This window comes from Hemitrygon akajei, chromosome 10 (genome assembly GCF_048418815.1).
Source record: "Hemitrygon akajei chromosome 10, sHemAka1.3, whole genome shotgun sequence".
NCBI lineage: Eukaryota > Metazoa > Chordata > Chondrichthyes > Myliobatiformes > Dasyatidae > Hemitrygon > Hemitrygon akajei.
The window spans coordinates 143,928,072-143,948,141 of record NC_133133.1 but is presented as its reverse complement, the minus strand read 5'-3'; the positions used below and the strand labels follow the sequence as shown (position 1 = coordinate 143,948,141).

Here is a 20,070-nt window from a genome sequence, read left to right as displayed (position 1 = left end):
CCTGACCTTTAATGCTGTAGTAATTGTACATCCTTCCTGTGATTGTGTGTGTTTCTTTCAGGTCCATTGGTTCCCTCCTACATCCAAAAATCAGATAGGTTATTAAGCTACACACACAAAATGCTGGAGGAACTTAGCAGGCCAAGCAATATCTGTGGAAAGAAGTACAGTTGATTTTTTAGGCCGAAACCCTTCAGCAGGATTAGTAAGCTAATTAGTCATTGTAAATTACCCCTAATATGCAGGTCAGAGTTAGAATCTACCTGAGTGGGGTGGAATTAGTTTTTGGGAACTTAGGGAGCTTCTTATAAATGTATGGTTACATAAAGTTCCCTTTGTTTTATTTTGTCTTTTTATAATGTTTCCTTATTTTGCTGTTTTAACTCCACTCTTTGTAAAATTTGCTCCTCCTGTCACATTCTAGTTGTCATACACAAACCACTACCCTGGACTATCACTTCACTTACTTTTCTAAAGTTCACCATTCTGGTGACCTCCCTCACCCCATCCAACTATTTAGTTTAACTCCCTCCTAACTGCTCAGATTTTGATTCTTCATGGCACTGGTCCCAGCCCAATTCAGCTAAGGTCTGCCTCATCAAAGCAGCTTGCTCCATTCACAATGCTGATGTTGGTAAATTAAATTCCTATACTCTCACATCTACCATTAAGTGATGCATTCAGCTCTCTGATTTTGTTGATGTTAAAGGCAATATGAAAATTGCTGTGGTAGTAATTTGGAGATTATCACTTGCTGGCTCTACTTCTTAAAAAATTAATTTCTAGCTGTTCATACTTTCCCAATAGAATTTCTTTCTTAATTATACCTATGTTTTTGGTACCCACATGGACCAAGACAACAGATCTATTTCTTCCCAGGGTAAGCACCTCCAATCACAAGGTGATGTTCTTAATCCTAGAAAAAAAAGATAGGAAACATAGCCTTAACAAAACCAGTGAAAATCTGCAGATGCTGGAATTGCAAACAACACACACAAAATGCTGGAGGAACTCAGTAGACCAGGCAGCATCTAAAGAAAAGAGTATAGTTGGTATTTCGGGTCAAGACCCTTCAACGGAATCCTGATGATACGTCTCATCCTGAAATGTTGACTGTACTCTTTTCCATAGATGCTGCCTGGCCTGCTGAGTTCCTCCAGAATTTTGTCTTTGTTGTTTAGCCTTCATGACTCATTCTTGTGGTTGCAGAACATTATCTGTTTTCTTGATTATATTGTTCCCTATCCTTACAGCATTCAATTTTACTCCCTGAACTTGAATGGTTTCCCTTATCCCAAAATTGTGATCAGGGAACAGGCCCTTTAGCCAACCATGATTCTAGTTTTCCTAACCTACCTACACATTTTGTGCATCCCTCTATTCCCTGCTTGTTCATACGTCAGTCTGTCTTTTAAACATTGCTGTTGTATCTGCTTCTACCATCTCCCCGCCAGCACTTTCTAAGCATCTACCACTTTCTGTATAAAAAAACTTTGTTTCACAAATCTTATTTAACCTTTCTTCTCTCAATATTATCTTAACCCATCTAGCATTTGACATTTCCAGCCTTTTAATTGCAAGTTAGAGTGAGTCCCTTAAAGGAAAAAAAATAGAAATCATATCAGCCAGTCACCTTCTTGCAATTCTGGCTGTTGGAAGAAGGCTAAGGAGTTGTTTAATTACTGGACTTCCTTTTAGGGTATTTCTCAATATATTTCAATCTAACTTCTCTTCTCCTCTGTTTTATCTCTTTCTCTATCAATCTCCTAGTCCTATCTTCTTAACAGAAATATAAGCCTGTGGCGACCCACTTACTAGCACACTCGAACCGGCTCACAATTAGCCAGCGTGCAGGCACAAAGGCTAGGTCCGCAACAAAGGGAGAAAGCCTGAGGGGGTGTCAGTACATGCCTCTCGAAGCATCCGCGCGGGGGAGGGCGGATTGAGGGAGGCTTTAAAGCAAGGCTGTGAAGTTTGAATAAACTTTAACTTTGACTGCAGTTTACCGACTCCGTGTCGTTATTTTAGCGCTGCGTGTAGCACACCGCTACAAGCCTATCTTTCATTTTATCCCATCTGTGGCTTTAATATGATTCTCTAATATAAATGTCTTGTTTTTAGTTTTGGTCTATGTTTTATTACAGTTCTTCATTATTTTACTTGCCATACCTTGTGTTATTTTCTTTTTAATCCCGCTTCTGTTTATAAATGTGTCCGTAATCTTCCCCCCTCCACATTTACTCCTCATCTTTTCTCAGTATCTGCCCAAACACCTCATTTCCTTCCCACATTTTATATCTATATTTGTTCTGCATTTATTGCCATAAAATTTTTGAAGACTGCTGCTAGTATATTTTTATGGAAATTACAACCACCAACCTATGTACAACACAATCATTTCACTCCTTTCCCATGTTTCATACCTTTCTATTGGTTAAAAAGTGCCTCTCACCTCTAAATGAGACATACACAAGTTTAAAAGTACATATAGATGCCCATTGAGAAATTCATAAAGAAAATTTTTAACAAGTTTCGTGATGTTTTTATGCAAGACAGTGCTTAAATTTATTTCAGTTGCATTATAGAAGAATCTACTTATTTAGCAAACAAAAGCACTACATATCTATACTTCATATATTTCACACTAGTTTACATTCACTGTTAACTTTTTCCCCAAAGAAGTGTAATCTTATAGTCCTTAATCAGACAATATATTATTTAACTTTCAGTAAAAGATATCAGTCAGCATCCAGTTTTAATAAAGGTCTTTAGTGCTTCATGTTATTGCAGTTTGATACAATTTTACCTTATGTTGCCTACATCTTAGGAATTTGTCCTTTTCCTTGAACTAATTTATAATCCATTTTCTGGATATTATCCAATTGTCTGTGTAGATTACTGTGAGCCATGGAATTTGCTGCTGCTGTTCTCATCAAGAAATGATGATGGGGGTGGTGCAAGAACTTAGGTTCGATGGAGAAGAAAAGGAAAATAAGGAACTGTAAAGGAGAAGGGTTGGGAGTGTGGATTTGAATTTGAGGAAGGATAAATCATCTGGAATGGAGCTGAGTAAAGGAGAGAGTGTGGCCAAGTGAATGGCCATAAAATCAGCAGTATCAACAAAAGAAGAGGAAGGGGTAAAATCTGGCAGCATGCACTGAATGGGAAGAAGGTATGCTGGTGGTAGGTATAATAGCATGAACAAAAAGCAAAAATGAGGGAGAACAATGATGGTATTAACCAAATTAAGGGGAGGTGGGGTATTGACATCATCAACTGAAGAGGGCAATGAAGTAGAATAATTGCTGCATGAATGTTGGGAAGGGCAATTGAATTTATCTTTCCCCCTCCCTGCACAGCTATTCGTTTTGGTCGAATGCCACAATCTGAAAAGGAGAAGTTAAAAGCAGAGATCCTAATACTAGAGCAAGATGTACAGAATTCACAGATGGCTGATCTTGTATCTCTTGCCAAACATATCTATGAGGCTTACCTGAAGAATTTTAACATGAATAAGACCAAAGCCAGAGCCATTTTGACAGGAAAAGCTAATGTTCCGGTAAGTCATTGTGATTATTCTCCTCTAATTTAACAAAGAAATAACATGTAAGGATTTGGCTCATTGATCTACTGTAACTCTGGTGCTCACTTTCTATCCTGTGATTTTACCTACTCTTCCAATGTGCAATATCTTGCTTTTTGGTTTCGAATTTTATTTCTCACTCCTGCATCCTTTTTGTCCATTATCCTCTAAGTTTGTCATCCTCAAGAATCTGTCTACTCCCTTCTAGTTTCTTATGGGATGCATTTCCATCCCACCTTTTCAGGAAATGCTAAACAATTCTGAGAGGAAATTCTTTGGATTGCTATCCTATGGTATTAAAACTGTGGCATTCTGTTGCTGTTATCAATTATGGTAATCACCCAAATGAATTGGAGTTGATGGAGATGAGAATCTAGAAAGCGCAGCATATAGAAGACAGATAAAGAAGAGGTGAGATTAAGGAAAGGAATATAGCTGTGGTATATGGTATGATTTCATTGTCATGATCATCATCTTAATGTTCCAGAAACTTTATATTGTTACTCCTCCCAACTGCCTTTCTTTTGTTGTTGCCTATCACCTTGCTATGCTAAGCCTACAGTGTGAAGAAAATGAAGTAAGATGTAGTGTGCAATACTTACTCAGTGTTAAAATAATGACGCCACTGTAGCTCATTATAGTTTTGTTCTTGAAAGTTCAGTAGCATGGAAAATATAATAAATGTTTAGCCTCCGATCACAGTTTGAAATGAAGTAAGTGCAAAACCTCAACATACATTCAAAAATGTTAATTCAGAAAAAAATCAACAACTTTTTAATGACACGTTTTGTCATTCCACTGCAGGAAATTTGTTCTCCTCATAAGTTACTCATTAATGGCAAATATGTGTTTTAATTTATTTTGATTTGCTTTGAGTATAATTTGTCTGCAACATTTAAATTGCTTTCATTAACTGGATATTATTTTCCCAATATGAACATGCAGATTCTCCTCTTCCTTGTTAGTTGATTTTCATAAATTACTTAATTAATATTGAGGCATATTGATAAACCTGATGGTCCTTTTCTTTTTTTCATCTGTTCTTTGTTGTAAGTGCCACTGTAAGAGATGTGTTTATGGAATGAACAAACAGATTCATTATTGATGAACTGTTCCTTTTTTCAGTATGTCCAAGATTAGTAAATGCACTAATTTACCTTAAAAAAAACAAGTTAATTTGTGATTTTGTTTAAAAGCGAAATATCCTATTCAGCCCCTGGCACTGCTGCTTATCTAGATTCTTCTGCAAAGATAGCTACATTTGCTCTAAAAAGTACGGTACTTAAATGTCTTTTCTTTTGGGATTTTGATACAGAAGAAGGTTGTGATGTTCAATAAATCTTTAATATATTTTCAGCCTTTCGTCATTCATGACATGGAGACATTATGCCTTGCTGAAGAGAATTTAGTATCAAAGCAAGCGGTAAATGGCATCCAGAATAAAGAAGCTGAAGTTAGAATCTTTCATCGCTGTCAGTGTACCTCAGTGGAAACAGTAAGAGAACTGACGGAATTTGCAAAATGTATTCCTGAATTTGTAAGCCTTGATCTCAATGATCAAGTGACCTTATTAAAATACGGAGTTTATGAGGCCATGTTTGCCATGTTGGCATCAGTTATGAACAAAGATGGGCTGCTGGTGGCCTACGGGAATGGTTTTATGACTCGAGAATTTTTGAAAAGCTTGCGAAAACCTTTTAATGAAATAATGGAGCCCAAGTTTGAATTTGCCATGAAGTTCAATGCATTAGAATTGGATGACAGTGACTTGGCTCTCTTTGTGGCTGCCATCATTCTGTCTGGAGGTAAGAATGACCAACAGAAGTATCATTTTGCCAAACAATGCTTCTTTAACCTGTAGAAAATGTTCGGTATATTGGATTTAACAGAAAAGAAAATGTTAATAATCCTAACAGTAGCAGAATCTATGATGAGTTTCATTTGTTTCTTCAAGGACATTGCATCAATATTGCAAACTCAGAATGCAAAGCAAATAGTAAAGCATTTTTTACCATTTCAAGCATGAATAGTAGAAATCTGGAAATGAAATGCTTTCCATGAAACTTGAGCTTATTGTATAGCAGTAGTTTGCAAATAATGATCTTTAGCTACACAAGCAAAGTTATCTCTCCGTTAATTAAAGTTAGCACTGTGAAGGGAGCACAAATTTAACAGTGTTATTCATTTAATTGCATTGAAAAGATGGTAGCATTGTTTGAAATAATTTAATTGTTTGTGTTTTCCTTAATTCTCTGAGTTGCTGATCATAACAAATACATTCTTCCATACAATATTACTCTACCCAATTTGTTCAGAAATCTAGTTTACATTTTTTAAATATTTGGTTTCAACTAGCAGCTGGATTGAGCCTCAGTTTCCAGCATAATTGAACTCAGGGCATGAACAGAATTCCTATCTATTTTGACAGCAAGAATTTCTCATCCATTTAAAAAAAAATTGTTTCCCAGTCTAACAGTAGGAAAATGGACATGCAGGCAAGGGAAAACACCAGTGGTAGGAAAATATAGATGGATAAATTAGGGAAGATCATAGTTGTATATAAAGGAAATCATCATGCAATCAATCAAAATCATAAAATTATTTTGAACTAGAACGATATATTCCAATAAACATGGTTAATAAGATAAAACAGAAGAACATTGCATAATGTCAGAGGTATAAGCATTATGGATAGCATTTTAGTATGGCTAGAGGGCTGGCTAATAAGCCAAAAACAGAGTCAAGATAGTCATTTTCAGGGCGATGAGTTGTGAAACAGGACAGTGCTAAATCCTCAATTATTTACAGTTCTGTTAATGATTTTGTAGTCAGGAGACCCCCACCTAGTAAGTATACTTAGTTATCAAGTTAGTTCAGAGAAAGTTCAGAAGATTTATCTCTGAGATAAAAGGGTTGTCCAGTGAAAAAAAAAACTGCTTTTTAACTCATTGCAGTTCAGAAAAATGAAGGATAATGTTATTGAAAACTTCAAGATTCTGAGAGAACATTTCTCCTCATGGGAAACCTAGAACTGCAGGGCACAGCTTCAAAATAAGGAATTCCTTTTTAAAATAAAGTTTTCATGATAGTTATGAATCTTTGAAGTTCTCTACTCAGGAGCTATGGAGGCAATAGGATGACATGGGAAGATTTTGAACCATAGGAGCATCAAGGATTATGGAAAGGCAAAGTTAAAGGATAGGACCTCCAGGTTTGCAATTTCAGGATTGCTACCCATGCCACGTGGTAGTGAAGCTAGAAATAGGAAGATAATGTAGCTAAATATGTGGCTAAGGAGTTGGTGCAGGAGGGAGTTCTTCATGTTTCTGGACAATTGGGCCTTGTTCCAGGGATGGTGGGACCTGTTCTGATGGGACAGGTTGCACCTGAACTGGAGGGGGACTAATATCCTTGCGGGAATGTTTGCCAGTTGTTGCTCTGGGGGGTTTTAACTACTTCTGGGGGAGGGGAGCCAGAGTGTTAGAGCAGATAGTGAGGTGGAGGAGGATAAAGGTCATGCGAGAACTGCAAGTACAGTGCATGGAGTAAAGCCAGATCTAACATATAAAGAGGCTTTGAGGAAAAAAAAGCAGAATAAAGGATGTAAAGGTAGTAAGGTAGTAGGGCTAAAGTATGTGTACTTCAGTGCAAGAAGCATCAGGAACAAAGGTGATGAACTGAGAGCTTAGATACATACATGGAATTATGATGTAGTGGCCATTACAGAGACTTGGCTGGCAGCAGGGCAGGAATGGATTCTCAATATTCCTGGATTTCAGTGTTTTAAAAGGCATAGAGAGGGGGGAGAAAGGGAAGGAGGGGTGGCATTACTGGCCAGGGATACTATTACTGCTACAGAAAAGGTGGGTAATGTAGCAGGATCCTCTTTTGAGTCAGTATCTGTGGAAGTCAGGAACAGGAAGGGAGCAATTACTCTATTGGGAGTATTCTATAGGCCCCCTGGTAGCAGCAGAGATACCTAAGAGCAGATTGGGAGGCAGATTTTGGAAAGGTACAAAAATAACAGGGTTGTTATCATGGGTGACTTTAACTTCCCTAATATTGATTGGCACCTGATTAGTTCCAATGGTTTAGATGGGGCAGAGTTTATTAAGTGTGTCCAGGATGGATTCCTGTCACTGTAGATTGACAGGCCAACTAGGGGGAAATGCCATACTAGATCTAGTATTAAGTAATGAACTGGGTCAGGTTACAGATCGCTCAGCGGGTGAGCATCTGGGGGACTGTGACCACCCTGGCCTTTAGCATTATCTTGGAAAAGGATAGAATCAGAGAGGACAGGAAAATTTTTAATTGGGGAAGGACAAATTATGAGGCTATAAGGCTAGAACTTGCGGGTGTGAATTGGGATGATGTTTTTGCAAGGAAATGTACTATGGACATGTGGATGTTTTGGGATCTCTTGCAGGATGTTAGGGATAAATTTGTCCAGGTGAGGAAGCTAAAGAATGGTAGGGTGACAAGTGAGATGGAAAATCTAGTTAGGTGGAAGAAGGCAGCATATATGAGGTTTAGGAAGCAAGGATCAGATGGGTCTATTGAGGAATATAGGGTAGCAAGAAAGGAGCTTAGAAGGGGCTGAGGAGAGCAAGAAGGGGGCATGAAAAGGCCTTGGCGAGTAGGGTAAAGGAAAATCCCAAGGCATTCTTCAATTATGTGAAGAACAAAAGGATGACAGGAGTGAAGGTAGGACCGATCAGAGATAAAGGTGGGAAGATGTGTCTGGAGGCTGTGGAAGTGAGCAAGGTCCTCAGTGAATACTTCTCTTCGATATTCACCAATGAGAGGGAACTTGATGACGGTGAGGACAATATGTGTGAGGTTGAAGTTCTGGAGCACGTTGATATTAAGGGAGAGGAGGTGTTGGAGTTGTTAAAATACATTAGTACGGATAAGTCCTCGGGGCCTGACAGAATATTCCTCAGGTTGCTCCACGAGGTGAGGGAAGAGATTGCTGAGCCTCTGGCTAGGATCTTTATGTCCTCATAGTCCACGGGAATGGTACCAGAGGATTGGAGGGAGGCGAATGTTGTCCCCTTTTTCAAAAAAAGTAGTAGGGATAGTCCGGGTAATTATAGACCAGTGAGCCTTACATCTGTGGTGGGAAAGCTGTTGGAAAAGATTCTTAGAGATAGGATCTATGGGTATTTAGAGAATCATGGTCTGATCAGGGACAGTCAGCATGGCTTTGTGAAGGGCAGATCATGTCTAACAAGCCTGTTAGAGTTCTTTGAGGAGGTGACCAGGTATATAGATGAGGGTAGTGTAGTGGATGTGATCTACATGGATTTTTGTACGGCATTTGATAAGGTTCCACATGGTAGGCTTTTTCAGAAAGTCAGAAGGCATGGGATCCAGGGAAGTTTGGCCAGGTGGATTCAGAATTGGCTTGCCTGCAGAAAGCAGAGGGTTGTGGTGGAGGGAGTACATTTGGATTGGAGGGTTGTGACTAATGGAGTCCCACAAGGATCAATTTTGGGACCCCTACTTTTCGTGATTTTTATTAACGACCTGGATGTGGGGATAGAAGGGTGGGTTGGCAAGTTTGCAGATGACACAAAGGTTGGTGTTGTTGTTGATAGTGTAGAGGATTGTCAAAGATTGCAGAGAGACATTGATAGGATGCAGAAGTGAGCTAAGAAGTGGCAGATGGAGTTCAACCCGGAGAAGTGTTGAGGTGGTACCCTTTGTAAGGACAAACTCCAAGGCAGAGTACGAAGTAAATGGCAGGATACTTGGTAGTGTGGAGGAGCAGAGGGATCTGGGGATACATGTCCACAGATCCCTGAAAGTTGCCTCACAGGTAGATAGGGTAGTTAAGAAAGCTTATGGGGTGTTGGCTTTCATAAGTCAAGGGATAGAGTTTAAGAGACACGAAGTAATGATGCAGTTCTATAAAACTCTGGTTAGGCCACACTTGGAGTACTGTGTCCAGTTCTGGTTGCCTCATTATAGGAAGGATGTGGAAGCATTGGAAAGGGTACAGAAGCGATTTACCAGATGCTGCCTGGTTTAGAGAGTATGCATTATGATCAGAGATAAGGGAGCTAGGGCTTTACTCTTTGGAAAGAAGGAGGTTGAGAGAAGACATGATAGAGGTATACAAGATATTAAGAGGAATAATTGAGTGGACAGCCAGCACCTCTTCCCCAGGGCACCACTGCTCAATACAAGAGGACATGGCTTTAAGGTAAGGGGTGGGAAGTTCAAGGGGGATATTAAAGGAAGATTTTTTACTCAGAGAGTGGTTGGTGTGTGGAATGCACTGCCTGAGTCTGTGGTGGAGGCAGATACACTAGTGAAATTTAACAGACTACTAGACAGGTATATGGAGGAATTTAAGCTGGGGGCATATATGGGAGGCAGGGTTTAAGGATCGGCACAACATTGTGGGCCGAAGGGCCTGTACTGTGCTGCACTATTCTGTGTTCTAAAATGAGAGTAGAGCTAAGGCCAAGATCAGATCAGCCATCTTAGTCCATGACAAAGCAGGCTTGAGTGATAATATGGACTTCTCTTTTATCTTCTTTTCTTGTAAGACATTTCCTGAAAATCAAAAGGGGTTGGGGTGAATGCTTGGTAATTTAGTGGCTTAACAATCAGGAGATAAGATTTAACAGTTGTTGGGGGAGAGATCAGTAATGCCTGTGATCAGAAAGGCCAGGCTGAAACTGGTTGCGTTGAAGGAGGCAGAAAGCATGTGAAATGCCCAAATTGTGTTCTTTAAATACATTTTTTAAAAGATATATCCATAGTGAAATGTGTATTTCTTTTCATATAATTCAATGTACCTACAGCACAGTACAGGCCCATCAGCCCACAAAGCTGTGCTGAACGTGTCCTTACCTTAGAACTATCTAGGCTTACCCATAGCCCTCTATTTTTCTAAGCTCCACGTATCCATCCAGGAGTCTCTTAAAAGACCCTTCTATTTCCGCCTCCACCACTACTGCCAGCAGTCCATTCCACGCACTCACCACTCTCTGTTTTAAAAACTTACCCCTGACATCTCCTCTGTACCTACTTCCAAGCACCTTAAAACTCTGACCTCTTGTGCTAGCCATTTCAGCCCTGGGAAAAAGCCTCTGACTATACACATGATCAATGCCTCTCATTATCTTATACACCTCTATCAGGTCACCTCTCATCCTCCATTGCTCCAAGGAGAAAAGGCTGAGTTCACTCAACCTATTCTCATAAGGCATGCTCCCCAATCCAGGAGTCTTACCATTAATGCTATATTCTGCCATCATATTTGACCTACCAAAATGAACCACTTCACACTTATCTGGGATGAACTCTATCTGCCACTTCTCAACCCAGTTTTGCATCCTATCAATGTCCCGCTCTAGCCTCTGACAGCTCTTCACACTATCCACAACACCCCCAACATTTTTCTCATCAGAAAATTTACTAACCCTTCTCTCCACTTCCTCATCCAGGTCATTTATAATAATCACAAAGGGTAGGGGTCCCAGAACAGATCCCTGAGGCACACCACTGGTCACCAGCCTCCATGCAGAATATGACCAGTCTACAACCACTTTTTGCCTTCTGTGGGCAAGCCATTTCTGGATCCACAAAGCAATGTCCCCTTGGATCCCATGCCTCCTTACTTTCTCAATAAGCCTTACATGGGGTACCTTGACAAATGCTTTGCTGAAATCTATATACACTACATCTACTGCTGTACCTTCATCAGTTTCTTTAGTCACATTCTCAAAAAATTCAATCAGGCTGGTAAGCCTTTCACAGAGCCATGCTGACTATTCCTAATCATATTATGCCTCTCCAAATGTTTATAAATCCTGCCTCTCAGGATCTTCTCCATCAACTTACCAACCACTCAAGTAAAACTCCCTGGTCTATAATTTCCTGGGCTATACCAATTCCCCTTCTTGAATAAGGGAACAACATCTGCAACCCTCCAATCCTCCGGAACCTCTCCCATCCACATTGATGATGCAGAGATCCTCGGCAGAGGCTCAGCAATCTCCTCCCTTGCTTCCCACAGTAGCCTGGGGTATATCCCGTACAGTCCCGGTGACTTAGCCAACTTGATGCTTTCCAAAAGCTCCAGCACAACCTCTTTTTTAATATCTACATGCTCAAGCTTTTCAGTCAGCTGCGAGTCATCCCTACAATTGCCAAGATCCTTTTCCATAGTGAATACTGAAGCAAAGTATTCATTAAGTACCTCTGCCATCTCCTCCGGTCCCATACACACTTTTCCACTGTCACACTTGATTCTCTCACGTCTTATCCTCTTGCTCTTCATATTCTTGTAGAATGCCTTGGGGGCTTTCCTTAATCCTGTCTGCTGCTGTCAGTGGTGCTGTGAGGATTACATTCCTGGACTTCTCTAGTGCCTTTAACACCATCCAGCCCAAGATCTTAAGGCACAAACTAACGGAGATGGGAGTAGACTCTCACATGGTGGATTGGATAGTGGACTACTTGACAGATAGACCTCAGTATGTGCGGTTGGGAGACTGTAGGTCTGACACGGTGGTCAGCAGCACAGGAGCGCCGCAGGGGACCGTGCTCTCTCCGGTCCTGTTCACCCTGTACACATCAGACTTCCAATATAACTCGGAGTCCTGCCATGTGCAGAAGTTTGCTGACGACACGGCCATAGTGGGGTGTGTCAGGAATGGACAGGAGGAGGAGTATAGGAAACTGATACAGGACTTTGTGATATGGTGCAACTCAAACCACCTGCGTCTCAATATCACCAAGACCAAGGAGATGGTGGTGGACTTTAGGAGATCTAGGCCTCATATGGAGCCAGTGATCATTAATGGAGAATGTGTGGAGCAGATTAAGACCTACAAGTATCTGGGAGTACAGTTAGACGAGAAGCTAGACTGGACTGCCAACACAGATGCCTTGTGCAGGAAGGCACAGAGTCGACTGTACTTCCTTAGAAGGTTGGCGTCATTCAATGTCTGCAGTGAGATGCTGAAGATGTTCTATAGGTCAGTTGTGGAGAGCGCCCTCTTCTTTGTGGTGGCGTGTTGGGGAGGCAGCATTAAGAAGAGGGACGCCTCACGTCTTAATAAGCTGGTAAGGAAGGCGGGCTCTGTCGTGGGCAAAGTACTGGAGAGTATAACACCGGTAGCTGAGCGAAGGGCGCTGAGTAGGCTACGGTCAATTATGGAAAACCCTGAACATCCTCTACGTAGCACCATCCAGAGACAGAGAAGCAGTTTCAGCGACAGGCTGCTATCGATGCAATGCTCCTCAGACAGGATGAAGAGGTCAATACTCCCCAATGCCATTAGGCTTTACAATTCAACCGCCAGGAGTAAGATATGTTAAAGTGCCGGGGTTGATTGTATTTAATGTATTTAAGTAAACTACTTAAGAACTTTTTAAAAGCTATTATTAATGCTTTTGGAGAGAGTGATTTAGATGCATATCATATTTTTACTGAGTTAAGTATTGTATGTAATTAGTTTTGCTACAACAAGTGTATGGGACATTGGAAAAAATGTTGAATTTCCCCATGGGGATGAATAAAGTATCTATCTATCTATCTATCTATCTAAAGCCTTCTCATGGCCACTGCTGGCTCTCCTAATTTTGTTCTGAAGCTCCTTCCTGCTAGCCTTATAATCTTCTAGATCTCTATCATTACCTAGTTTTTTGAACCTTTCGTAAGCTCTTCTTTTCTTCTTGACTAGATTTACAGCAGCCTTTGTACACCACGGTTCTTGTAACCTACAATCCCCTCCCTGTCTCATTAGAACATATCTACACAGAACCCCCACGCAAGTATCCCCTGAACATTTGCCACATTTAGTTAAGTCTGAATTTGACAAAACCCTTGGATGATGGTTTAAGCAGAAGTTGAGCAGAGATGGGAGAGTTGTGAACTTAGCTTGTGGTCAGATGGGGCACCAAACAACAATTTGCATTTATATAACTCTACTAACTAGTAAAATGCCACCGACACTTTGTGAGAACACTATCAAACAGAATACGACATTGAACCATATATTAAGATGTTCAAACAAATGACCAAAGGCTTGCTGTAATGGAGAGAATTAAAGAGGTAAAACGGTTAATAGATGAAATTCCAGAATTTGGTATTTAGGCAATTGAAAGTGGCTCATCTGTATGGCCAAAATTGGAAGTGCATAGGGATCTCAGAGGATTGTTAGGCTGTATGCAGCTGTGAACTTCTATGAGGTTAAAAAAAATTATTATTATTATTATAGCATTTTATTACTGGGGGGGTGAGAGAGGTTAACTTTTCAGTTGAAGCTGAAGTTTTATAATACTGTACTCTATAAAATAAAATGAGAAGTCTAGCATTAAATATTTAATTTTTTTTAATAGATCGACCAGGTCTGGTTAATATATCACAGATTGAACAGATGCAGGAGAGCATTGTTCAAGCCCTTCGCCTCCATTTACACAGCAACCATCCTGATGCTATCTACTTATTTCCCAAACTTCTCCAGAAAATGGCTGATCTCCGCCAGCTGGTTACAGAGCACGCCCAACTTGTCCAGAAGATTAAAAAGACTGAGACAGACACTTTTCTACATCCACTTCTGCAGGAAATTTACAGGGATATGTATTAAGAAATATTGTAGCTTGTCGCCAGTTTTCAAAGTTATAAATCTTCAAGCACTACTAAGAATAACAAGTGCAAGGATTACTTATTAGCCAAGAATTGTTACTCAGTGCTTTTCTCAGGTTTGCTTAACATGATTGGCTGATGTGCCTTGTGAGACTATGTAGTTTATTTCATCTGATCAAGATTACAGTATATTTTTAAATTGATAAATCCAGTGTATAATTGAGATATTTGTAATTAAGGAAGATTTGTTATAAACTAATCTATAGTTAATGACCGTAAGTTATCACAAATGCTAAAGTATCTATTTTCATTGCCCTAAATATTGAACCTAATCAATTGTGTTTCAGCAAGATGAAAATCAAATAATGATTTACGATGAAGCACAAACTGAATGGATCATTTTCCATAAATTTCAATCACTGCACTCATTAAAATGCAGAATGAAAGAATACTGCTATTTCATGCAACATTTTTTTCAAAGATTTGATATACGTCTTCTGATTTTTATATTCAATAATTCAAACTATATAGCCAGAAACTTTGTGAATAAATTTTAAGGATTCACAATTTTAAACAATTGATGAAAGATTTATATCATCGTATACTTCTATATTTTCACATCATATAAGTCAGTGCTAATAAATCAGATTCTGATTGTGTAGAAAAGGAGAAAACCACTACAAAGGATTACATTTCTGAACACTGCAAACATTAGGATATCTATTATACTAATAATCTGACAAATAAGTCCAAACCGATTTCCAAACAATGAGAATCTTCCAGACCTGCAACTGAAAACTATACTCTAATGATATTTCAATGTTCTTCAGACCTCTACCCCTCCATTAAAAAAAATCCATATGCCTTCATTTTATGTGATGCATTTATGGTGTTCAACCTGATATTGAAATTGTGAAAATAGTGTTCTCTTGCAATAGTGATTTACAAAATTTTGTAAAGTTCTGAATTTTCAGGTCATTAGTGGAAGTAAGGGGAGGGGAGGAATTTGGGTTCTAATTAAAGAATCAATTTAAGATTACAATAGAGCACAAAAGAATACTGATCACATTTTGTAGAAAAGCATGTTGGTTATGGATGCCTCTGGTAAATAGATTAGTCTGTAATCTCTGCCTTGAGGTGTCCAAACAAAATCTTCATCAAAGTTATATTATTAAACCCATGATTTTTTATATTCTACCCATCAACTGCAAATTTAGTACAGGACTTTTTAGTTAGATGGTTAACATCAGACTCAAACTGTTAAATTATTTTTGCACTTGGGGAGAAAAAGCTGTAACTAAAGGTTATTTTATAAAGGAAATGAAATAGAATGTTTTAGCCAAATTTTTAAAGGTAGGATCAGTCTGTGAAATCATCCTTAAATACGTAGTCAATTTAAAAAATAAAATTTAAAGCTAATTTTATATTTATGCAGTATAATTCACATTGACGTTAAAATGAATTACAACTCAAACCTCAGCACACAAAAATAACAGAAAGTCTAAATTATAAGTTTGACAATTCTGGAAATTGAATTATTTTCACTGTTCAGGGACTCATTTAAAAACAAACTATTATGGAGTTGTGAAATGCCTAAGATGGCTTTCTAAGTGCTTCATGATTGTTGACTATTGTACAGTGTTTCCCTTATTGATGATTAAATGTAAATACTTGGAAACACTAATGCACAATTTTACTTTGGCCACCATTAAAACTACTACAAAAAAAAAATCTATAATTAGTATGCGTATTTGCATGTAGAATATCAAATGGTACTGCCAAATGCTTTATCAAAATAATAGTAATTCAGCTTCATGTTTGGGGCTTGCGCACTTTTTTAACTGTTGTATGCCATAACTATCCATTTGTTGCACAGTACTTTTCTATTGAAACTTTCATGATATTCATTACAAACTGCCTTTTCTTGAAATACACAATTTCTAAGTACCTTTTATGAATTTGTACATGAATATTCCAATCTTCCACCATTTGACTCCTAGCCATAGGAAACAGACTGAAAATTAGATTGTGAAATATCTATAACCTTGGTGAGAAAAACTAGAATAATATTATGTTAGAAAAGTATAAATCCAACAATATTGATTTTCCTAATTTGTTGTTTATGTAGTACAGTTTTATTTCTAAGGTAAGTTGGTAAACATTTTCAATTTTAACCTCATTTGATTCCTGCAGGAATCCAGTTTTGAATACATATCGTATTCTTTTCCATTATTCATTTGGTTTTAATATTTAGATTTAATACAGATGCTTTCCTAATGTACAGGATGATAAATTTCACATTCTATTTAGTTTTCATTCAGTAAAATTTTCTATAGCTATTCCCCAACTAAACTTCTGTCAGTTTCTTAATATGAATTTTCAACAAATAATGTTTTTATCCTTCTGCTGTTACTTATGCACCAATTCAAATCAACAAAATATTCATGCCCTTTCTTGGATTTTTGCTTATTATGTTTTTATTGTGCCAATGGTACATTATCGTTTTTCAGATCTTTTTATATATTTTTTTAAAGAGAAAGCAATCCAATGTCAGTAACAAAATATGAAAAGAGCTTTTTAAATGTGCTAATAGTTTAGGAAAGTATAATTTCCTAACTCTGAAAATATGATTACTTCATTAATTGTTACATTTAACTTAAGCTAAACCAAACACAAATCAGGTACCTGTTTTATACAAATGTGACTAACACAGTGCAATCATTAATTTCTAATGCCCAAGCGTCCTTTTGTACCTTTAAGTTCTTAATAATGGTACTTTTATTACAATAATTTGCAGTACAATAATTGAGGCACTGAATAGTTATTATTCAATGTCAATTACATTGGAACTCAAACTTTGTAACTTACAGCATAGTAAAGTGCCTTTGGCCCACGATGTTGTGCTCACCCTTTAAGCTTGTGTAAGCTCAATCTAACACTTAGCTCCCACATAGCCCTCCATTTTTCTTTCAACCACACACCTTTAAAATCACAGTTTAGGTCAATCAAATCCCATTTTTACAAAGTGAATTAATTGTAAAATCACTGAGAATTTCACTGTAATACCGTATTCCTATTATGCTCTTTACTTACCCAGGAAAATAGTTGTACTTGAGTTTTGATTATAGTAAGGCAAAGAGTATTTTTTGTACAGGTCGGGTCAAGTACAAGTCAACATTGTAATTGCCAGTTTTAGGGATTCAATTACAACATTTATTTAGCAAACACGAGGAAATCTGCAGATGCTGGAAATTCAAACAACAACACACACAAAATGCTGGTGGAACACAGCAGGCCAGGCAGCATCTATAGGGAGAAGCGCTGTTGACATTTTGGGCCGAGACCCTTCGACAGCGCTTCTCCCTATAGATGCTGCCTGGCCTACTGTGTTCCACCAGCATTTTGTGTGTGTTGTTATTTATTCAGCAAATTTAGATTTCTGTTATGTGTGTGCCAATTTTTATGTCATTCACCCTGTCACTGTGCTTGTTTGCCATCTTTTTGATTCATGGAGTATCTTAATTGTTAATTAAAGGGGACTGAACTGTTTTAAATTTAGTGCTGGTTGATACTGCAAAATTGATAAAAATCTAAATAGTAAATCAAAAGTGCTTCCATTGCAGAAAGGGGTAATATTCAAGTACTAAAATATTCTGCCACTATCATTGAGTATACTACTCACAGCAATAAGTTAATGATTTATAAACTAACAAAAACAGCACTAAGTAGCAATATCCCCTCTCAATTTTGATGTGCTTGGTTATTTTACACTTGTATTGATTTTCTCCTTTTTATGTATCGCATGGACATTACAATCATAAGTGGCATTAAATAGTCAGAAGTGGCTAGAAATAGTCAATAAAATCTCATACAAAATAGTTCTCAGATTCCAGGTTCAACATCTGTATTTTTTAAAGCTTTGTTAGTACACTCAAGATTGAAAAAAAAACCCTACAAACACATTTAGATTGTACAGAGTTGGTTTGACAATGTTTTTATGTCTGTGATTACTTTTATGTTTCTGGTTGTTTTTTTAAAATTTCCTTGCATTTACTATTTTTAAGGCAGGAAACAATTTGAAACTGACTTTATGAATGTTCTTAGTGTTGCAACATCATTTGACAGAAAGATTTGTATTGCTGCCAAGATATTCCAACATGATGCATAATGGATAAATTTTTAAAAGGATCTTTTTCAGCGGTGGCTCTAATAGTTAGGAAAATATAAAAGTTCTGACAGAGTATTGTATTCTGATTGAATGTAAGCCTTGAGTTTCATGCCTTGATGTTTGAATGTGTTGCATACATTTAATCTCCAGCATGGATGTTCTCAGAAGTGTGTGAGCTTGGTTTCTTTCAATGGTATACCCATTTTGAAAATGATGAAACTTAGTTATTTTTCTCAGTAATGCAAAAACAAAGTCATGGGATTTAAAATCAGCTATTTGCTTGAATTCAGATTGTTTGTTTGAGATCCTAATCAATACAATTTTCAAAGTGCCAGAAGCCTGAATTCATACAGCCAAAAGAGGTTAATTTCTAATCTTTATTGCAGATGATTTTTGTAAACTTTTATCAGTAACATTGCAAAATATTGTATCAAAAATGCATCCACAGGTGTCCAAGTTGCTTATTTCCTCAGGTTAAAGCAAATCTTGCAGAAGATGTGTAAATATAGGGGGATGTTGCTTCTGAAAAACAGCCTTAGACTGATATTCCGACCCAAGACAGAACAATATTATTTTTGCACTTTATCATGAATGATATTCATTAATTAATCAATATATGTTTATACTGGCAACTGTTTAAAATATATAAGCATGGAAAATGCATGGGGAATGTTGCCAGTAGGAGGATCCCTAGGTTAGGTTTCACAGCAGTCGATAGAAATGGTGAAATTTATCCTTTCCAACAATAACATTTATACATAGATGTGTTCTGTAACTTAAAAATAAAGGATAGTGCTTCAATATATAAATTTCATAATGCCTTTTTGAGCTCTGATAATTTTGTGTGTGTGAATGCAAGAGATTGATGTATGTACAAATGAAACTTGTGTTGTAAAACTTACTGAACTTATCTTTGAAATCAAGAAATGTTTGTACCTTCACTTTTGAAAATCAATAAAACTGAATTTAAATGAAATGTAAAAATGTTACGTTTTTATGGAAGTTACAGGATCCAAATATGGACTTGATACTTACATAGTAGAAATTTTAAATGAGTCAAAGAACTAAAGAACAGGGTTCTTATGTTTGACAATGATAGGGAGGTAGATCAGGTGACCTTGAGCCAATGCAATGGAGTTCTATAGTTGAACTGATTAGGAACACTAGAAGAGTCAGGAGTACCAAATATGTAATGGTGTTAACTCTCCAGAAACTAGAGACAAACCATTGCGGATAAGGAAGACCTCACGGACATGTAGAGACCGGGACTACGAGGAACACCTGGCCAGCATTGACTCCGTTCCTGGGTAATAGCATTTCTCTTCATTGATTATCCTTGGAGGGTCAGAGAATTCCAGTGGGTGTGCGTACAGGTAGTTAGTTTGTGAACCCACATGCTTTTTAGTTGAGACAATAAAGGTTGCTTTTTGGTAAGTAACAGTTTCTCTCTCTGCCTCATTATTACAAGGAGTGATTCTAGTAACAACTGGCTGACAGGCAGGAGGCGAAGAGTGGGAATAAAGGGGCCCTTAATTGGTTGTCTGCCAGTGACTGTGTGCCACAGGGCTCGGTGTTGGGACTACTTCTTTTCACAGTGTATTTTAATGATTTGGATGAAGGAATTGATGGTTTCGTGAAAGTTATGATAAGTGGAAGGGCAAGTAGTGTTGAAGCAAGGTGTCTGCAGAAAGATAGATTGAGAGAATG

General features: G+C 37.9%; 1 protein-coding gene across 9 annotated transcripts in view; it reads left to right on the top strand.

Annotated features, from left to right (window-relative positions):
* Positions 1-17,490, top strand: part of pparab (peroxisome proliferator-activated receptor alpha b) — a 142,254-nt gene extending 124,764 nt beyond the window's left edge. For 8 of the 9 annotated variants that reach the window (XM_073059219.1, XM_073059218.1, XM_073059222.1 and 5 more), the window contains 3 exons: positions 3,360-3,559; positions 4,941-5,388; positions 13,949-17,490. In XM_073059219.1, coding sequence (XP_072915320.1) covers positions 3,360-3,559; positions 4,941-5,388; positions 13,949-14,196 — 896 coding nt within the window. In that variant the 3' untranslated portion in view covers positions 14,197-17,490. The remainder of the gene's footprint in view (positions 1-3,359; positions 3,560-4,940; positions 5,389-13,948) is intronic. The other variant, XM_073059226.1, reaches the window with a different exon arrangement.
* The last annotated feature ends 2,580 nt before the right edge of the window (positions 17,491-20,070 follow it).